Source organism: Cutaneotrichosporon oleaginosum (assembly GCF_008065305.1).
Source record: "Cutaneotrichosporon oleaginosum strain ATCC 20508 chromosome Unknown ATCC20508_contig06, whole genome shotgun sequence".
Classification (NCBI taxonomy): domain Eukaryota; kingdom Fungi; phylum Basidiomycota; class Tremellomycetes; order Trichosporonales; family Trichosporonaceae; genus Cutaneotrichosporon; species Cutaneotrichosporon oleaginosum.
The window spans coordinates 156302-173319 of NW_027072175.1; the positions used below are offsets into that span (position 1 = coordinate 156302).

Consider the following 17018-nt stretch of genomic DNA (forward strand, 5'->3'; position numbering starts at 1 on the left):
GCAGGAAATTGCGGGTGGGTGGCGAATATCTTGTGTGATGGGATGGCTGTGTTCGCAGTGTGTATTTTCGAGTGATCGAGTGATGCGTGCTGTGTGGTTTCCCACTGTTTGGAGGCGCTCACGCCGCGCGGGAGCATTGGAGATGCCGGCGCTGGAAGCGCAGAGGGGCCGGTGGTAATTTGTGCGTGATGGTGGACAGAAGGTGCGTAGCGAGGTGGCGGCGGCGGCGATTCTGTGCCTGCGTGACTCCATATTGTCACATTGCACGAGGCGCAGGGGGGTGCCTCGATAAGACGATCAAGGGATATGTGCGATGCTGTTGTACTGGTGATAAAAGCGAGCGCGGATAACAGCGTTGCGGACTGGAAGATGCCACTCGTCATTTTGGATAGCTTCGGCGCCTCAGGGATGCCCACTGTTCATCGCCCAAATCTCTCCCTCAAGTCTCACTTGAGCGATGAGTTGGCTCGCCTTGATTCAAGGGCAAAAGCCTGCTGCGCGCGGCCAGATGGATGTTGCCTAGGCGCGTCACAACCCCTGTCGATCCTCTTTGGAGAAGATCAAAGACTCCGGGCGCTGCGAAGATCCCCCTCCCACCTCCTAGTCACGAGCGAGTCGGACATGGAGAAACGTTTCATCCCCTTGGCCGCGGCGAGGATGAGTTCCTGCACGCCTCTGAGGATCTGCGGATCTACAGTGCCTTTAGGGGTTATTATTGAGCGTCGCTGACACTCCGAAACCCTTCCTCGAGGTAGATCGTTGCCAGAACCAAGTCCATTACCATGATTTCCGGTCCCTCGGAGCACTGTATCCCCTGTTCCCGCATTTCATGGCCTCGTCCTTCAGCAGAGCATGCATCTTGTTACCAGCTAGCCATAATCCAAGCATCAAATTTCTCCAGGTCTTCATTAGCCATGACAGGGATTGGGCTGTGCGCATAGACCAGCAACGAACACGGAATCTCTTCCCAAGGGGGCGATATGGCTTTGTCGAGGGAGTGAGCGCCTACGCAGTTAGCGCAGCTACAGACCAACTCCACCAAAGTCTCATGAGCCATCAATACACTCAACCTAACTACCGACAAACTCGTATCCTGTTCAAATGCCACACTCAACCGCCACTTCCAACTGCACCGCTCGCATGGGTGGTTCTGGACGGCCGCACAAACCGCCCGCACCGAGTCTTGCAGACATGCGCACGCGACGATACCGTGCCACGTGCCAACATCAATGTCTCAGTCGATGGATCCACGGACTCACGGATTCCAGCGTCCAGACCACACCACCTGCTGCGTGGCCGGGCAGGGTCTCACAGTCCGGTTTGCATGGCCTTTGGCAGGACGTCATCCACGCAGCCAGAAAATGATCTGCCGGACATCCGTGAATTGTCTGTGATGTACTCAGTCTGCACTCGCAAACTTCGCCCACACCGTGCACCCCGCCTCCCTCACTGCCCATCATGCATCACGCGGGCCCAGCCAACGCCTCGGCCAAAACCGAAGCGGTGCAGTCTAATCAATTCAACGCGATCTAGGAACAGCGTTGGCGCGTGCGGCTGAGACACGCCTACTTTTCGCGTCCATCCCTGCCTCCACCCGCCCTTCTGCTAAACATTTGGATTGTGGACGACGTACTCCTTTAAATCTGGGCGCGTCGGCGCGCGTCATCGCTGCGTATTGTTTACATCGGCAGGAGCCCTGAATGACGCGGACAGCCGTCACAAATCCGTGACGAGCGATGGGACGCAAGCGCTGTGAAGGAGAGGGGCAGGGACACAGGTGACTTAGCGTAGTTGGAAGCGGGCGGGGGGCGGGGGAGGGTCCCCTCTCAAAATTACTATGGAGCTGTGGAGTCCAGCGTAGCGACGTTGCTGGCTGCACCGTGCGCCCTTCCCAGCCTCCTTAAGCGTTCAGACATGCAATGCATGACAGACACGCCCTCATACATTGTAGATGATAGTCCTCGCCTGGTGGATGCAAGTCAGTGTGTTCTCGGGCCTTAGACGTACACTGGGCGGATCGACGGCCCAAGGCGCGTCCACACAAGTTAGTCGCCCACTTCGTCCACTTCTCCTCGCTGCAATGCGCTAAGGATACATCCAGAGCTAACTCTGGGCATGTGTGCTACAAAAACAACCGAAAGTCAAGGTACCGGCTTGAGCTGCAAGCAGCCGACTAGTCACGCTGGTCGTAGGGGGTAGGGTTTCCAGGACGGGGGGGCGGCGTGCGCTCATCCTCGGAGTCCTCGTCCTCCTCGTCCTCATCCGAAACGAGCGCCTCGACCTCGTAAATGGAGACCTCCTTCTCGATGGCGACATCCATCCCGCTGTCAAAAACCATCACGTCCTCGTCGACATCCATCTTCTCGTCGTCCTCAAAGGTGGTCTTGTTCGCGCTGGCCTCGAAGCACTGCTCCTGCTCCTCATGCGTCTCCTCGACGATGTTGCCACACGCCGGGTGCACAAGCATGTCCGTGATGTCGTTGCGGAGGGGAGAAGGGCTGAAAACGGCCCCATGCTTGGGGCGCTGCTTCTTCTTGCTGGGGCCGTTGCAGTTGCTGTCGCCCTTGAGCGCAGCAATCTCCTGCTGCAAGGTCGCGATGGTTACTCGGGATACGGCGTGGCTTTGGGCCAGTCCAGTGTTGGCTGCGCTGATGGAGTAGAGCTTGTAGCGAAGATGATCGACAGACTGGCCAGCAGCCTGGAGATGGGAGCCGAGCTCTACCTCAGACTCGTTCATGGCATCGAGCTGGATGCGAAGGTCGGCCTCACGCTTCTTCGAGGCGACCAGCTGGGCACGGAGTTGCTGAAGCTCACCGTCACCGCCGCTGGGGCTGGCAAGCCGCGCCTCCTCGAGCTCCTCCTCGGCGGCATTGAGCTCCTTGGAGACGCTCTCGTACAGCTTCTTGTAGAAGGAGACCTGACCCTCGAGACGAGTCTTCTCGGCGTCAGACTGTGACTTCGAAGCGTGGGCGGCCTGGAGCTCGAGCTTGGTAGTGTTGTGCTCGGAGTTGCGTGCCTCGAGAGCGGCGTTTGCAGCCTTGAGGTCGTCCTTGGTGTAGTCGAGCTCGACCTTGATGCTGTTGATGACTCTAGCGTGGGTGTCGGCTTCGTCCTCGCGAGCGAGGAGGGCAGCATCCATGTCGGCCTGGTGCTGGAGAGCACAGAGGGCGGCATCCTCGTCCATCTCGTGCTGGCGAGCGTGCAGGGCGACAATTTGAGCCTGGAGATCCGCAATCATCTCCTTGTCCGCGACGTTGGCGGAAGCGAAGGTCTGGCCATAGTTGATGATGCTGGCGACAGGGCGGCCGATAACGGGCATCGCCTTAACGAGCTTGACCCCGAAGGACAGGCCAGTCGAGAGAGTATCGATGGAGAACGAGAGAGAGAGAGAGTTGAGGACCGAGCTGTGGGGCGTGTTCGAATCGTTCATCGAGGCTGGGGCGGAGTCGGAGGGGAAGCAGCCGCGCAGGTAGGTCGCGGCCTCCGGAAGGCTAGGGAGGTTGGTCGGGAGAGCGATCTTCGCCTTGAAGGCATCAGAAAGCTGGGTAGTGGCAGGCGCCTTGGAAAGGGTGAACAGCATGTTTGGAAAAACTGCTTGATCGAGTTTAGGGGGGAGGAGTCGAGAGAGTTGTTTGATTGTAGGGGTGTGGAAGTTGCGAGCTCTGGCGATTAGCGCAAGGCCGTACCGCTGGGAGATGTGCGTACTGGGAGCTAGACAACGAGGAGGCTGGTGAGTCTTGTTGTCAGCAGCAATCCTTTGGCGCGGTATGACTGTACTCACTTGTTATGGGGAGAGAATTGGGGTCTGGGCGAACTGCCTGCGAGAGCAAGAGACGCGCGGTGAGCGTGTAGAGGGTGTTGGATAAAGGGGAGCGGGTTGATGACAGTGTGTGGAAGTGGTTAACAGAGTAGTGTGTGGTGTTTGAAGGTGTGGATAGGTGTTGTTAAGTGATGTGATGATCACGAAGGTGTGAAGAAAGATGGTGAGAGTGAGTTGTTGTGTGTGAGGGCTTGTATCACCGCGAGGCGCCTGACTTTCGGTGTTAACTCACCTATTTTTTTCCCGTACACGCGGCGTTAACAGTTGGCATACGGCTGTTCGAAGAGACGGCTGTTGAGTTGAGTCAACTCACGCCCTGGCTGATGCAAGCGGCGGTCGCTAGCGTGAGCGATTGTTTACACCGCAGCAATTCAGGGTTGGTTGGCTATTCATCTCTCGCCCCTGCTGAGGACGCTGTATTCACCGGATTCGAATGGCTGGCATGGGTGGCTGTGCTTGCGTGTTTTGACAAAGGTGCGTGCGTGCATAAGCCGGGGACCACTTGAAGACTGGACATGTGTGGTACTATCATGGGATTTGGGAGTGCTCACCAAAGGCCTTCCCTGCCACTTGCCTTTCCTGCACGTCAAGAGATGACATCACGTGGGTGGCGTTGTGGCGATGACCCAGCGACCCAGCTCTGGGTGCCAGGGTGCTGTCCAGCTGTCCAACCTTCTGGGTTCAGGCCACGTTTTCGCAGTGGACGCCACGCGAAAAGCAAATGCCGCCCAGACGGCCGCGCATTACAAGAGTATAACAGCTGAATATTAAGACAATGACTGTGCCTCGCAGAAAGCCGCGTACGTAATCGCGTATGATTTGGGAGTGGGGAACGAGCAACGTGGTCCGCTGATGGGTTGAAGATGATCATGTTGGGCTGCGTTCTCGTTGCGGGGATGTCGGGTGTGCTGAATGCGGATGGTGTGGGCGCAGGCTCAGAGCTCTACGGCCGACGCTGATGGGGCGGCCGCCAGCGGATACCTAGAACATCGAAGATCTCCTCCTCCGTGCGAGAGGCAACAAGCTCCCCTGAAGTCAGCTAAGATGTCACTTCATACTCTGGTCTTCCTGCTGCAGCCTTACTTCAACTGACCTTCTGTAGTTTTGTTGCCCTTTCGGTCGCGGATGACGCCGCGGAATAAACCACGCTGATTGAGGGAGTAGCCCTGCTTGCGCGCATAGAGCCTGAGCGAACGGTTAAACTGATGTCAGGAACGAGCCAACGAATCTACTCACAACCTCGTTCCCAGTGAAGTATATCAGCGCGCCTCCCCAGTACTCAAAGGGAATCGTCAGGATGTCGATCCGACGGTATTTGCCACCCGGAATGCGGCCTACGCCCATCCACTTGGCCTCGAGGTCGAAGTAATCGTGTGGACATGACAACTGCCATCAACGAAAACAGAGCCTTTGTAGACTTACGTCGTGTGTTATTACACCACTCTGGCGCAGAGAGTGGACGAGGCGGTAGAGGATGCCTGCGTGCGTGAGCCTGTCGGCGGTGTCGCGTGTGATGAGAATGTCCACGTCTCCTGAGTTGGCGGCTCCGCGGCGGTAGCTGCCCATGATCTCTACCCATAGCTTGCCATCGATAGCCAGCGCTGCATCACGGATCAACTCGAACAGTTGCCGGCACTCATCGCGTGGAATGCGCGAAATGAGGTCGTCGTAGAGCTCCACACCGAGCAGATGTCAGCCACTCTTGTCACAACGAGCTCACCCGTTGTCCTGAGGTCAAGCCGTATTCCTTTGTCTTCAAGTCTTCAATCGTCCGGGCGCCTTTGCGATACAGCTCAGCCGCAAAGTTTTTACCTACGCCGTATACGTCCTTAAATGTGGCGATGGTGCGAGCCTCAAGCGTGTCCTCGTAATACGCGCGGCCTTGGCGTCCTTCGAGAAACTCATCTATCTTCCGTCAGCTCAAGGCACCTGAATGAACAGCAGAAAGCGTGGTAGGGATTGGCCTGTGGGACTCACCCGCTGAGCTAAGCTCTCCCCGATGCCTTTAATCTTGCGCGCTTGCGCGCCGCTGATTATTGGTATATCAGTGCGGCGCAGAATACCGGCAGCTGCTCATTAGCAGGCTCTCAGGCGGAAAACAGAGGTTGAAGGCACGCTTGATAATCACCTCGCTGATATCCACGGATCGCAAACTCATTCTTGCCCTGCTGACCCTCGTAGACGTGATGGAGCTTGTCGAACTGGACGGCAAGCCACTCGTTTGGGCCTCTGCTTGGTTCGCCTTCGTGCTTCTGCCCGCATTTGTAGAAGTCGGCTTTGCGTGACGGGTTGCCAGGCTGGTGTCAGTCAGATCACAGGGCGAAGCCCACCTCGTCCTCAGCCTCCGAACCGGATTCCACACCTTCTGTGGACACGCTTCCGTTTTTGACGCCAACGATTAGAATGTCAAGTGCATCCTGCTCTCCACCGGTCGGCTCAATCCACCCCGGACCTCCAGATGGCTCATGGCGCGTGGCAATGCGATCAGTGTCACTGGAGCGATGTATGCTGGATAGATTGTCGGTGGAAACAGGGCGGGAAGGGTTTCGCGAAGCGTTGCGTGTTGTAATCGCGTGCGGACCGGAGCGCGCCATTTGGAGGGCGGGCACCGAGCGAGGAGGTAAGCCGCCGGCATCGAAGCCTGCGGTGCGGCGACGGGCCGCCGTCATGCGCCGTGGGCGATCAGATTCTGTCTCGGAGTCGGAAGGTGTATGCGAGCGTTGCCTGCGAGTTAGCTGATTTCGTGTTGATGGGCTCACCGGCGTATAGCACGCGATCCTGAGCGCAGTCGCTCAGTGATGTCGGTAAGGCGGGACGAGCCAGCCGTCAACGTAGTTCTGGGGAAGGTGAGGTAGTTGTCAGTTGGCAGTAGCTTGGCCTGTCATCAGCTCGAGATTGATCGGAACCCACTTCAAACTTGCATTGGGTGACCCATTCCCACTTGACGATCTGCGTCCCGACCGGCAGATCCGAAAGAGACTGGAGTCCAAGTCGGCGTGCGAGCATGGCAGCTGACGCGCCTGAATCCTCGATGACATGTGTGACGGCGGTGTCAGGATGAAGTACCACCTCCCCACCCAACTGAACGATCTAAAGTCAGCTCGCGCTCCAAGCCAAGAAACTTACGATAGCCGCGCGAGGCTTGCACGGTCCACTCGGGGCGAGGCAGATGCGCGTGCCAGCAAGCGCGGTTCCTCCGATTTTGGCGCGCCCAGTCATTCCAAGACGGCCCCGTCCCCTTCCACGTCCTCGCCCCAGCCCACGACCTGCGGACTGAGGAAGGGCTGGCGGGGGCATGATGTCTGCAAGGTGCTTGGTGAGCTCTTGGAACCCCTTTCGCTTTTTGAGTTTGTCGAGCTCTGCTGTACCGAGGGGCACGGGTGTAGCCGGATCATCGCGACGTCCACGTGCGATAGCGCTGGGGTCTGTTCTATCAGGCGACTGAGGAGTCGCGATACTCATGGGCGAGTCCAAGAGTCTAATACGGGTACTTGGAGGATGGGGAAGGGGGGCGGTAAGAGTGGGCGTCGCGATTGTAGGAGCGGTACTGATACGCGCGGGCGTCCCAATGATGTGTCGGGTCTGGAGCTGCGTGTGGTGTGGGAGACTGATTCCGCTGGGGCGTGCGATTCTAGAGTTGGAAGGGGAACTGAGTCGCGATGGAGGAGAGGAGGACCGAGATGCCGGTGCGACATCGTGATTGACCCGGGAAGAAGCGACGCGGCTGGATGCGTTGTGAGTATCCCCATGTCCTCCCAGCTTGCGCACGACCTCGGAGCGCACCCACGCCTCATACGCCTCAATGTCTTCTGGATCCTCATTGAACGCCGAGTCAGTTTCGATTCGGTCGAGGTGGGCGAACACATCGTCCTGCCATGCCGGAGGGGCGAAGATCCCCGTGCCAGGCGCTAAGGCGGACATGCGGAGCGTCGAGAACAATGTTGCGTTGCAGGATGTGGAATTGGTTGTGCGAGCGCGAGGTACAAGGCAGCCTGCAGCCTGCCTTCCTTTCGATCCTCACCTCCACCCACAACCTGATGTCCAGTCATCTCCGGAACCAAACAACCACGCGCGTGTCACGCACGTGGAGTTGGAGCCCCGGGTAAATCTCCGAAAACTCCGTGCGTGGCTGCATGGCCAAGTGGGTGAGTTTGCATTTGCCGCCCAAATCTCAAAAGTCGCTCTTCCGACATCGCCGAGCACTCTTCCGTTGACGCCGACGCCCATTCCGACCACTCCGCGCGCCTTTTGACATCTCCTTGAGCTCTCTTTTTTCTCCCCTTCCTCACCCATCTAATCTAACTCAAAATGGTGCGTCGGCACGGCGATCAGGCGGCAACTGACTGCAGTCCGCACCCCGAGCAATCGCGCAGCTCGTCGTCGACAGCATCCGCATCACTGGCAAGGCCTTCGCCGCGGCGGGCCGCCAGGCCATGGCGAGTGAGTCGAGTTGGAGGCGTGCTAGGAGGACTACTTTGGCGGGCGGACGGCAGGCGCGCGCCGAAGCTGAACCTCGGCGCCCTGCGGGTGTGACATGAGAGTAAGGCGATGTGCGGCAAGCGCTCTGATACCGTGCTTGGGCTCAGCGACGCATTGAGCGAGCATGATGATTCGGTCATGCCGACGCCCGTCGTCGCTCCTTGGATGTTGGTGCAGCCCGAAGACCATCCAATGGGGTCCTTGCTTGCCGCTCCGCCTCGCTCTCCCGTTTTCTGCTCTCCTTCCGCACCTTCCCCGTCGCCAGCTAATCTCAGACGCAAGGCATAGGCCAGAGGCGCCCGACGCCGGACCGTCTGGACCTGGAGGCGGCTCGAAGTCGGTGACGCAAGACTTGGGCATGTCTCTTGAGGAGGCGCACATGATTCTGAACGTGAAGAAGGAGGAGTCGATGGAGAAGATCCTGGAGGTGCGTATGCTTCGAGAAGGGGATGCTGCGGCGATGCGGGGTTTGCCTAGAGTGTCGGCAGGCGAGGCGGGGCAACGGAGGCCGGCACATCTGTCCGCAAGCGCGGCCAGCTTTCCGCCCACGGCCTAGCCTGTACCGGATGCCGCCGGCGAGACCGAAGCTCTTGGCGCCGATATACTGGCCAGCGTGCCTCCGAGGCCCTAATCGCGAGTGTGACTTGCGTCCCTCCACCCCAAACTCTCCCACCCCCTGTGATTATTGCAACAGGCTAACGACAGAGCTACGAGCGCATCTTTGCCGCCAACGGCCCGCCCCCACCGCCGAAAGAGAAGGAGGCCGTCGGGGCACAGGCAGGCGCCCAGAACGCGCGGCAGCGCTCCAAGGCCAAGGGCCCGACGCACTCGCACTACCTGCAGAGCAAGGTGTATCGGGCGCTGGAGCGCATCAAGGCGGAGCGGGAAGGCCAGGAGGCTGCGGCGGAGGCTGCGCCCGAGGCTGCGGCGGCGGAGGGAGCTGCGCCAGAGGGCGCACCGGAGGGCAAGAAGGACGCGGAGGGCAAGCAGTAGGGCATAGACATCATGCATGGCATCACACCTCCTTGGCCGCGTTCGCGGCGCAGAGTGAAACGTCGAGGTGCGGAACGGGCGGATGGCATCTATTGGTGGAGCTTCGGGCCGAGGTGCGACCGAGCCGGATCGGCGGCAGTCACGGGATCGCCCTATCCTCGATCGCCCCCACTCAGCCCTTGAGCCATGGGCCAACGACGCGCCCGCTCTCTCTCTCTCTCTCAACTGCATAAGCATCGACCGCATGCGCAAGTACTCGCTCACAGACACAACACTCCCGACCTCGATCCCCAAGCCCAGCATGTTCGGCACGACATCCCGCGACGAGATCTACGGCCGCCGGCCGTCGCAGACCGCCAAGTCTCCGCCTGCGCCGCTCCTCGCCTTCCGCGACTTCTCGAAGGAGGCCGAGGAGCGCGCGAAAGCAGGCCTCTCGCCCACCGCCCCGTCCCCGATCGCGACTATGGCCGCCGCGCCGGCTGGCGGCGCCATCTCGCCCACGGCAGACAAGACGGACCGGCGCGCACACGTCGTCGGATCCCGCTCGGAGCTGTACGGCCGCAGGCCGAGCCAGGTCGGCCGCGACGGGCGCGTGCCGCCCGCCGGCAAGCCCGAGTGGGTCAAGGGTGGAGCGGACGACAGCGCCGTGTTCGAGGACGACGAGGATGACAAGGCCGAGGCGAAGAAGGCATAGGTACGCCAGGTGGGTTTCCGGCGTGCGCGAGGTGCATCCCGCAGCCAGTAGTGAGTGCGCTGACGCACAGAGTATCAATCCATGAATCACCACCAACCCCAAGACCATTACCAAGAACCTGTAGTGTTGTACTGCCCATGTACATGCTGTAGAGGCAACTCCGCGCCCCGCATGTGATACTGACACGGGATGGCCTACGCCGGTCCTCCTCTCGCCAGATTGACGGAGAGCAATCGGAAGAGCGAGGGGGATGGCTAATGCGGAACCGGACACCAGGTTCACCTCAAACCATCACAGAACCGGGGGACGGTGCACGGAGTGATCGTCGGGGCTGCCGAGGCCCCGCGGAGGCCCGCCCACCATGTTCGAGAAGCATTCCGCGGCGTGCCGCCGTATCTTGTGTGGTCCCCACCATCGCCCGGTCATGTGTCCATCCGGTTGTTATGCAATGGGACACATCAGCGTCTTGTCGTTCGTACATTGCCACTTGGTCAGGCTGCTATTGCCTTCAGTACTCCAACTGCCTTCACCCCACTGCCATAACTACCCGCACAGACCAATGGAGCCCAAGGACGACCTCGAACGCGCGCTGACACCCTGCCCGCCGTGTGGGGTCCGCAAGTGTCGTGCGGACGGGCAGATCGGTGTCCACCCTATCGGGTGTGATGACGACCCGGAGCTCGAAGAGGACGAGCCGCAGCGTGCGGCTGCTGAGAGCACGCGCGGCGCTAAATGAGCCGGATGGCTTACGGCGGGAGAGTCGCGTGCGGGAGGAGCGAAGATGAGAGGCAGGTGCGCGGGGCAAGGGAGGTGGCTGACGCCCAGAAGGTGTAACGTGACAGAAGGAGCAAACGAGGACATGCATCAATGTGACGTGTGCAGCGAGTGGATGATTATTGCGCAGCACAGAGCAAGCCGAATGTGCTGGTCGCCCCTGCTAACCACAATAGACTACCCCTTTAAAAGCCAAGCATTACATACAGCACTATGCTACAACACAGCGTCCTCCTGTACAGTCTTCACAGTGGGCACACTCAGCAGCCCGCTTCCGCTCCGCCCCTCCTCTGCCTTCTGCCGCTTGACGGCGACCAAATTGCGCACAAACGCCACGACCTTCTCGACGGCACCCGCCTCCTTCTCTGTCGGCTCGGCGCGTGCATATCGCGCCCGCTGGAGCATGTCGACGTAGCTGGCGACGAAGAGCTCGAGCGTCGACGGCTCGCCAGAGCGTTGTGGTGGATCAATCCTTTGCGCAGCGGCGGTGAGCGCTCTGAGATTGTTGGGGCGCAATGGCGCGTCGTCAAGGAGGAGGACGTCTAATGTCAGCGGGGCGCGAATTCTGTCATGAGAGCACAGAGCAGAAGCCCATAATCGGCATGAAGTGGCAGTCTGCTTCTGCGAGCGGGTGAGGGCCCAAAGTCACGAAGTGAGGTTTGCGCACGCGGCGCGAGAGAAGAGAACCACAACGCCGGAGGGCCCATCGCAGATCTCAGTCCTTCTCCCACATATCACTCACGCATCTCCGGCAATGTGTCCAGGATGAAGGTCCGGTAGTGGATGCCCTCCCACCTGGTCCCTGGTCGGCCCCAGCCCTCGTGCATCCCCGCGGTCGCTTGCGAAATGTGCGCAATCATGGCGGTGCGAGAGTACTCGGTGGCGATGTGGTTCGCGACTTTCTGCAATCAGCCACGTCCGTGTGCTAGATTTCTCGGGCATGTCATGACACGAGCTTTCTGCCCATCACACCGTCCATAACTCGCAGCGTGACTTTCGGGTCGCGGTAAGAGCCAACGCACCTTCGGCAGGTCCATCGTCTTGGTAGGCATGTAAGGCTTGGGCATGGTGTTCAGTGCGCGCCTGACCGAAAGCACGCGCGACCAGATCTGCGATAACGAGATGATAGCCTGGTGTCAGTGCTCCACCTTCCCTCCTCGACCCATCGGCATGATGAAGACTCACCACTGCGGCATACGCAGCCACCATTGCGAACATATTCCACCGGCGCTGGTGGTCGGTGCGCCATGCTTGCTCGCCGAGACCCCATGCCGAGCCCATCAACAGCGCAGCAAGAAGGAGAAGGAAGAAAGTGAATGATGTATGGTAGAGGACAGAGCGGACGCGCTCGCCGCGCTTGCCGCGGGAGCGGGCGGGCATGGCGCGGCGGTAGCGAGCGGTGGGGTCAAGAGGCGAGGGCGCTGGTAGACGATAGCAAGACGGTGGAGCAAGGAGAGTGTGATGTAAAGGAGCGGTGCGGCGGGATGAATAACGCGCGGACGCACGCACGGCGCGGTGCAAGAGATGGAGGTTGAGAAGGAAGACGTGATCTCAAATTACGGGAAAGGGAGAGGAGGCAGGAGGGGAAGCAGAATGATAGCGGAGACGCGACCAGCACCGAGGAATGCCAAGTGTTAGGTATATTAGCGGAAGCAAGCAATACTAATCCTCAATGCTAATGAAGCGAGTTGTTCGGAAGCGAGGGGAGCGAGGGGTCGCGGGTGGAGGTGATCCACAGATCCAAAGTTGACTGGACTCCGTTCACCGCGTTTCTCTGGGCACATCTGAAGCCGGGGCTCGCGCTCTCGCTTGCACAAACCACTCTTAAGCACGACGTGGAACCTCCTCTTCCAGCTGTCTCTTCACTCACTCTACTCACTCTTCTCCCTCCAGTCTTCTCAATCTTAAGCTTAACCCATCCTCCTCAGTATGACCACCCCGCGCCGCCTCCTCCCCTCCCTCCTGCGCGACCCTCCGCTTACGCTCGCAGCCATGCTAGACCACATCGGCATCTCCGTCTCCGACTACGCGCGCTCCAAGGCCTTCTACGAGCCCGTCCTCGCGACCCTCGGCAGCAGCATGCAGATGGAGCCCGCGCCGCACGTCAGCGGCTGGGGTCCCAGTCCCATGGAGCCTTCGTTCTGGATCAGCGCCGGCTGCGCGACCCAAGACAAGCCCCCTATTGGTCCCGTGCACGTCGCATTCACCGCCAAAACTCGCAAGGCTGTCGACGCGTTCTACGAGGCCGCCATTAAGGCGGGCGCCAAGTGCAACGGGAAGCCGGGCATTCGTGCCGAGTACCACCCCAACTATTATGGCGCGTTTGTGCACGACCTCGACGGCCACAACATCGAGGCTGTGTGCCACATGCCGGAGTAACGGAGAGGTGCAGCTTGAGCCATCTTCTCAAGCGATTATTAGCAAGGGGTCGTTGTTAAGATTGATGCAAGTTTGGGGTTGGCTAAAACGAGACTAGTAACTGCTGCACGTTGAGTCTTGCAGTGGCGCTGCGACTTTGGCGCCTCACAACACAGAAGCTAAGCGGGTAACAACTCACATGCTGAAAATGATACAGTGCTCGTCTACTACTACAAATATAGGGCGCGCCGACCCTCCCGCACTCCTTCCGCTCGCACAGCTCAACCACTGGATCCACTGACCTACTTCGCATCCTCCTTGGCAGCGGCCTTCTTCTTCTTCTTGGGCGCTGGCTTCTTCTTCTCCTCCTCCTCCTTGTCGCTGTCCTCCTTCTTCTTCTTCTTCGGCTTGGGTTTCTCGGCGGCAGCGGCAGCGGGCGCGGTCTCCTCGTCCTTCTTCTTCTTCTTCTTCTTTCCCTTCTCCTTCTCGGCCTTCTCCCGCTCCTCCTTCTCCTTCGCCTCGCGCTCCTCGCGCTCCTTGGCCTCCTTGGCCTCCTTTTCCTTGGCCGCTGCCGTCTTCTTCTTCTTCTTTGGCGGCTCCTTCCTCTCCTCGGCCTTCTCCTCCTCTGCTGGCCGTTTCTTCTTGGGCTTCTTCTTCTCCTCCCTGTTGCCGTTGCCGGCTGCGCGTTGGGCTGCGTCGCGCTCTCGGTCCTTTCGGTAGTTCTCCATCTTCTCGGTAACCCGCAACACAGACCAGTTGGGCTGGAATGCGCGGGCTCCAGTCCCGATCCCGAGAAGCTTGCGCAATGTCTCTTGTTCGCTGTCCTCCTCCTCACCCTGGGCCTGGGCCGATCGAGGCGCGCCGTCGGCTCCTACATTCGGATTGGCCGGTGCGGTGAGCGCCAAGGACAACGCAGCATTCCGCGCCGCAAGAGGAGATGTGCCGAGATAGAGCGGTGCGGATGTGGCAGCCTAGTGTCAGCGCGGCGGAAGAGTAGCTACCCTCACCATCACACGGCTCTCCAGCTCTAATGTCATCGCCTCGTCCCAGGTCTCGGCGCGTCGCCCCAGCATGATGTCGATCGTGAGCGGTAGCGTCTCCGGCGCAGGCCGCATGACCACACGACTTCGTACTTCTGGCGTTTTTCGGAAGTCTTGGATTTCGACGACAAGACAGCCGTCGACAAACGATACCGGCGGTCGAATGTCGTACAGGAATGGGATGAGGGCGGCAGGAATAACCTGCGCGCGCAGCGCGAGTAAGAACGGCTTCATTGGCCCATCGTACACGAAGTTGATTTCCTATCATTAGCCGTAGTCACCGAGGCGTCGCGATCCATCGCGCGACGAGGTGGAGGCAGGAGCACGAAGGATAGATGTAGCCAACGGTGTACCAGTAGTCATCCGCATAGTCCCAACGGTCCTAAGCAGCCCCCAGGCACTTTGCCGCTCATTTCCCAATTTCCTGACCGGACACTCACGGAGTTCTCGAATCTCCAATATGTCTGGTAGAGCTGGATGGAGAGTGATGGCTCCCATTTTCGCGACTTCTTGAGGAGTGCGCGGGCAAAACGGTGGTAGTTGTATCCAGATGCGCTGGCCATGGCGCACAATTGGGGTCGACGGGGCGGATGGAGGTATGTATCGCAGTTGTAAAGAGTCGAGAGAGATGATGGGCAGAGACAAGCGTGGTGGAGGTGGTTTAAAGCGCGTGGGCCGGCTGACCGTGCCTGGACGGGATCAAATGTCACTTGGCGCCAGCAGTCGGAGCGCCAGCGTCATCGAGAGCACCCTGCGCACCATCAACAACACTCCCAACACCACCGTCCATCTCATCGCCTCCGGCCCTCCCCGCTTCCCCCAGGCCGGCGCAATGAGCAACTCCAACTTCCTTGACGTGCGCCCCGCGCCCGAGCTCACTAACAGCAGAAAGCAATCAGCATCGTCCAGAAGGCGATCGATGAAGATGTCAAGCAGAACTATGCCGAGGCGTACAAGCTGTACCAGGACTCGCTTGACTACTTCATGATGGTGAGCTTGTGTGTGTCTGTGTTATCTAACTGCAGGCTATGAAGTGTGAGTGTGTGTGATGCGCGGCTCGGCGAAGCGCCGAAAGGGCCGGGTTGATGTTGGCGTTCGAGGCTCGACTGGGCGTTGCTGGGCCACTGCGCACATGGGCACCTCAGTTGTGCGGCTGCCTACGCCAGAACTTTCAGCTCTGTGCGCACTGCCATTGTGTCCTCGGCGCGGTGGTTATCAACCTTCCTTCGCCCACAATCTTCACCCTACCTCATCCCAATACCTCATCCACCGCGCCCCCGCTGCCGCTGCCGCCACCCAGCGCCCGTCCTGCCGCAGCTAACAGCAGACGAGAAGAACGATAAGCTCAAGGCATTGATTCGCAACAAGTTCACCGAGTACTTGGACCGCGCCGAGAAGCTCAAGGAGCATATCGCCAAAAGCGAGGAGAAACGATCCCGAGCAAAAGTAGGCGCATCGGGAGGCGGCGGGTCCGAGGCTGGCGGTCCGTCCACAGGCAAGGACGATGACGACCCCGAGATCAAGAAGCTGCGACAGGGTCTGCAGGGCGCGATTCTGAGCGAGTCACCAAACGTGGCATGGGACGACGTCGCGGGTCTCGCGCAGGCCAAGGAGGCGCTGAAGGAGGCTGTCATCCTGCCGATCAAGTTCCCTCAGCTGTTCACAGGCAAGCGTACGCCATGGCGCGGTATCTTGCTGTACGGACCTCCGGGAACTGGTAAGAGTTTCCTCGCCAAGGCCGTCGCGACCGAGGCCAAGAGCACATTCTTCTCAGTGTCCTCGTCCGACCTGGTATCCAAGTGGATGGGCGAAAGTGAACGGTGAGCTTGCCTCACAGCATTGTCAGCTAACATCAGCCTCGTCAAGCAGCTCTTCCAGATGGCGCGCGAGAACAAGCCGGCGATCATCTTCATCGACGAGATTGACTCGCTTACTGGCACACGTGGTGAGGGCGAAAGCGAGGCATCGCGTCGTATCAAGACCGAATTCCTCGTTCAGATCAACGGTGTCGGCAACGATGACACGGGTGTGCTTGTGCTTGGCGCTACCAACATCCCATGGCAGCTTGACCCGGCGATTAAGCGTCGGTGAGTATCTCGCGGCCTATGGCTACCGTCCCTCACTCTCCATCGACCACACCATCGTCACAAGCTACCCCGGCCGTCCGTGCTTCCCTAACACCAGATTCGAGAAGCGCATCTACATCCCTCTCCCAGACGCGGAGGCTCGCCGAAGGATGTTCGAGCTCAACATCGGGACGACGCCCCACGGCTTGGTCCCCGCCGACTTCAAGCACCTCGCAGCGATCACAGACGGCTACTCGGGCTCAGATATCGCCGTCATTGTGCGCGACGCGCTCATGCAGCCTGTGCGCAAAGTACTGGCCGCCACGCATTTCCGCGAGATTGACGTCGAAGTCGAGAAGGACGGCATCACGCAGACGGTGAAGAAGCTCACGCCGTGCTCCCCTGGTGCTCCCGGCGCGATTGAGAAGACGTGGGGCGACGTCAACTCGGAAGAGCTGCAGGAGCCGCTACTTGGCGTCCGCGACTTTGAGCGCGCGATCCAGGTGAACCGGCCGACGGTCAGTCTGGCCGACATCCAGAAGCACATCGACTTCACCAACGAGAGCGGTGGCGAGGGCGCGTAGGCGTGGGATCGGGGCATGCATGTTGTTCTAGCTCGACTCGGAGGACATGACGCCTCACTTCTGCTGTACTCAGCCCGCTTGGTCGTCGCTCACACCTTCCTTCCCCCTATCGTCTATTTAAAACAGTGCGGACACGACATTCACCTCTCTCCATTACCCATTGTCTCATCTTTCTTACCTTTCACCATCTGTCTTGCCATCCACACATTC

At 59.6% G+C, this 17018-nt stretch overlaps 8 protein-coding genes across 8 annotated transcripts; 4 read left to right on the top strand and 4 right to left on the bottom strand.

Moving 5' to 3' along the window:
* Positions 1 to 2173: 2173 nt before the first annotated feature.
* On the bottom strand, positions 2174 to 3580 carry COLE_06483 (uncharacterized protein; the record flags this gene model as incomplete). Its single annotated transcript, XM_018427168.2, has 1 exon — positions 2174 to 3580. One exon carries the CDS (start codon positions 3578 to 3580, stop codon positions 2174 to 2176), a length of 1407 nt encoding a protein of 468 aa, XP_018280237.1.
* A 1183-nt stretch (positions 3581 to 4763) lies between these two features.
* On the bottom strand, positions 4764 to 7741 carry COLE_06484 (uncharacterized protein; the record flags this gene model as incomplete). The annotated part of the gene is made up of 11 exons (XM_018420291.1): positions 4764 to 4849; positions 4914 to 5022; positions 5057 to 5206; positions 5243 to 5494; positions 5541 to 5729; positions 5798 to 5889; positions 5949 to 6117; positions 6151 to 6544; positions 6652 to 6698; positions 6731 to 6910; positions 6947 to 7741. The coding sequence occupies 11 exons, from the start codon at positions 7739 to 7741 to the stop codon at positions 4764 to 4766; spliced, it is 2463 nt and encodes an 820-aa protein (XP_018280238.1).
* Positions 7742 to 8253: 512 nt separating this feature from the next.
* COLE_06485 (uncharacterized protein) lies at positions 8254 to 9292 on the top strand (the record flags this gene model as incomplete). The annotated part of the gene is made up of 3 exons (XM_018422677.2): positions 8254 to 8260; positions 8575 to 8726; positions 9005 to 9292. 3 exons carry the CDS (start codon positions 8254 to 8256, stop codon positions 9290 to 9292), a joined length of 447 nt encoding a protein of 148 aa, XP_018280239.2.
* A 186-nt stretch (positions 9293 to 9478) lies between these two features.
* COLE_06486 (uncharacterized protein) lies at positions 9479 to 9961 on the top strand (the record flags this gene model as incomplete). Its single annotated transcript, XM_018426541.2, has 1 exon — positions 9479 to 9961. One exon carries the CDS (start codon positions 9479 to 9481, stop codon positions 9959 to 9961), a length of 483 nt encoding a protein of 160 aa, XP_018280240.1.
* Positions 9962 to 11494: 1533 nt separating this feature from the next.
* COLE_06487 (uncharacterized protein) lies at positions 11495 to 12140 on the bottom strand (the record flags this gene model as incomplete). Its single annotated transcript, XM_018422678.2, has 3 exons — positions 11495 to 11662; positions 11783 to 11890; positions 11946 to 12140. 3 exons carry the CDS (start codon positions 12138 to 12140, stop codon positions 11495 to 11497), a joined length of 471 nt encoding a protein of 156 aa, XP_018280241.2.
* A 612-nt stretch (positions 12141 to 12752) lies between these two features.
* Positions 12753 to 13139, top strand: COLE_06488 (uncharacterized protein; the record flags this gene model as incomplete). Its single annotated transcript, XM_018422679.2, has 1 exon — positions 12753 to 13139. The coding sequence occupies one exon, from the start codon at positions 12753 to 12755 to the stop codon at positions 13137 to 13139; it is 387 nt and encodes a 128-aa protein (XP_018280242.1).
* A 281-nt stretch (positions 13140 to 13420) lies between these two features.
* Positions 13421 to 14721, bottom strand: COLE_06489 (uncharacterized protein; the record flags this gene model as incomplete). The annotated part of the gene is made up of 3 exons (XM_018422680.2): positions 13421 to 14089; positions 14126 to 14419; positions 14599 to 14721. 3 exons carry the CDS (start codon positions 14719 to 14721, stop codon positions 13421 to 13423), a joined length of 1086 nt encoding a protein of 361 aa, XP_018280243.1.
* A 269-nt stretch (positions 14722 to 14990) lies between these two features.
* Positions 14991 to 16808, top strand: COLE_06490 (uncharacterized protein; the record flags this gene model as incomplete). The annotated part of the gene is made up of 5 exons (XM_065626486.1): positions 14991 to 15014; positions 15047 to 15148; positions 15476 to 15978; positions 16015 to 16245; positions 16343 to 16808. The coding sequence occupies 5 exons, from the start codon at positions 14991 to 14993 to the stop codon at positions 16806 to 16808; spliced, it is 1326 nt and encodes a 441-aa protein (XP_065482180.1).
* Positions 16809 to 17018: the final 210 nt, after the last annotated feature.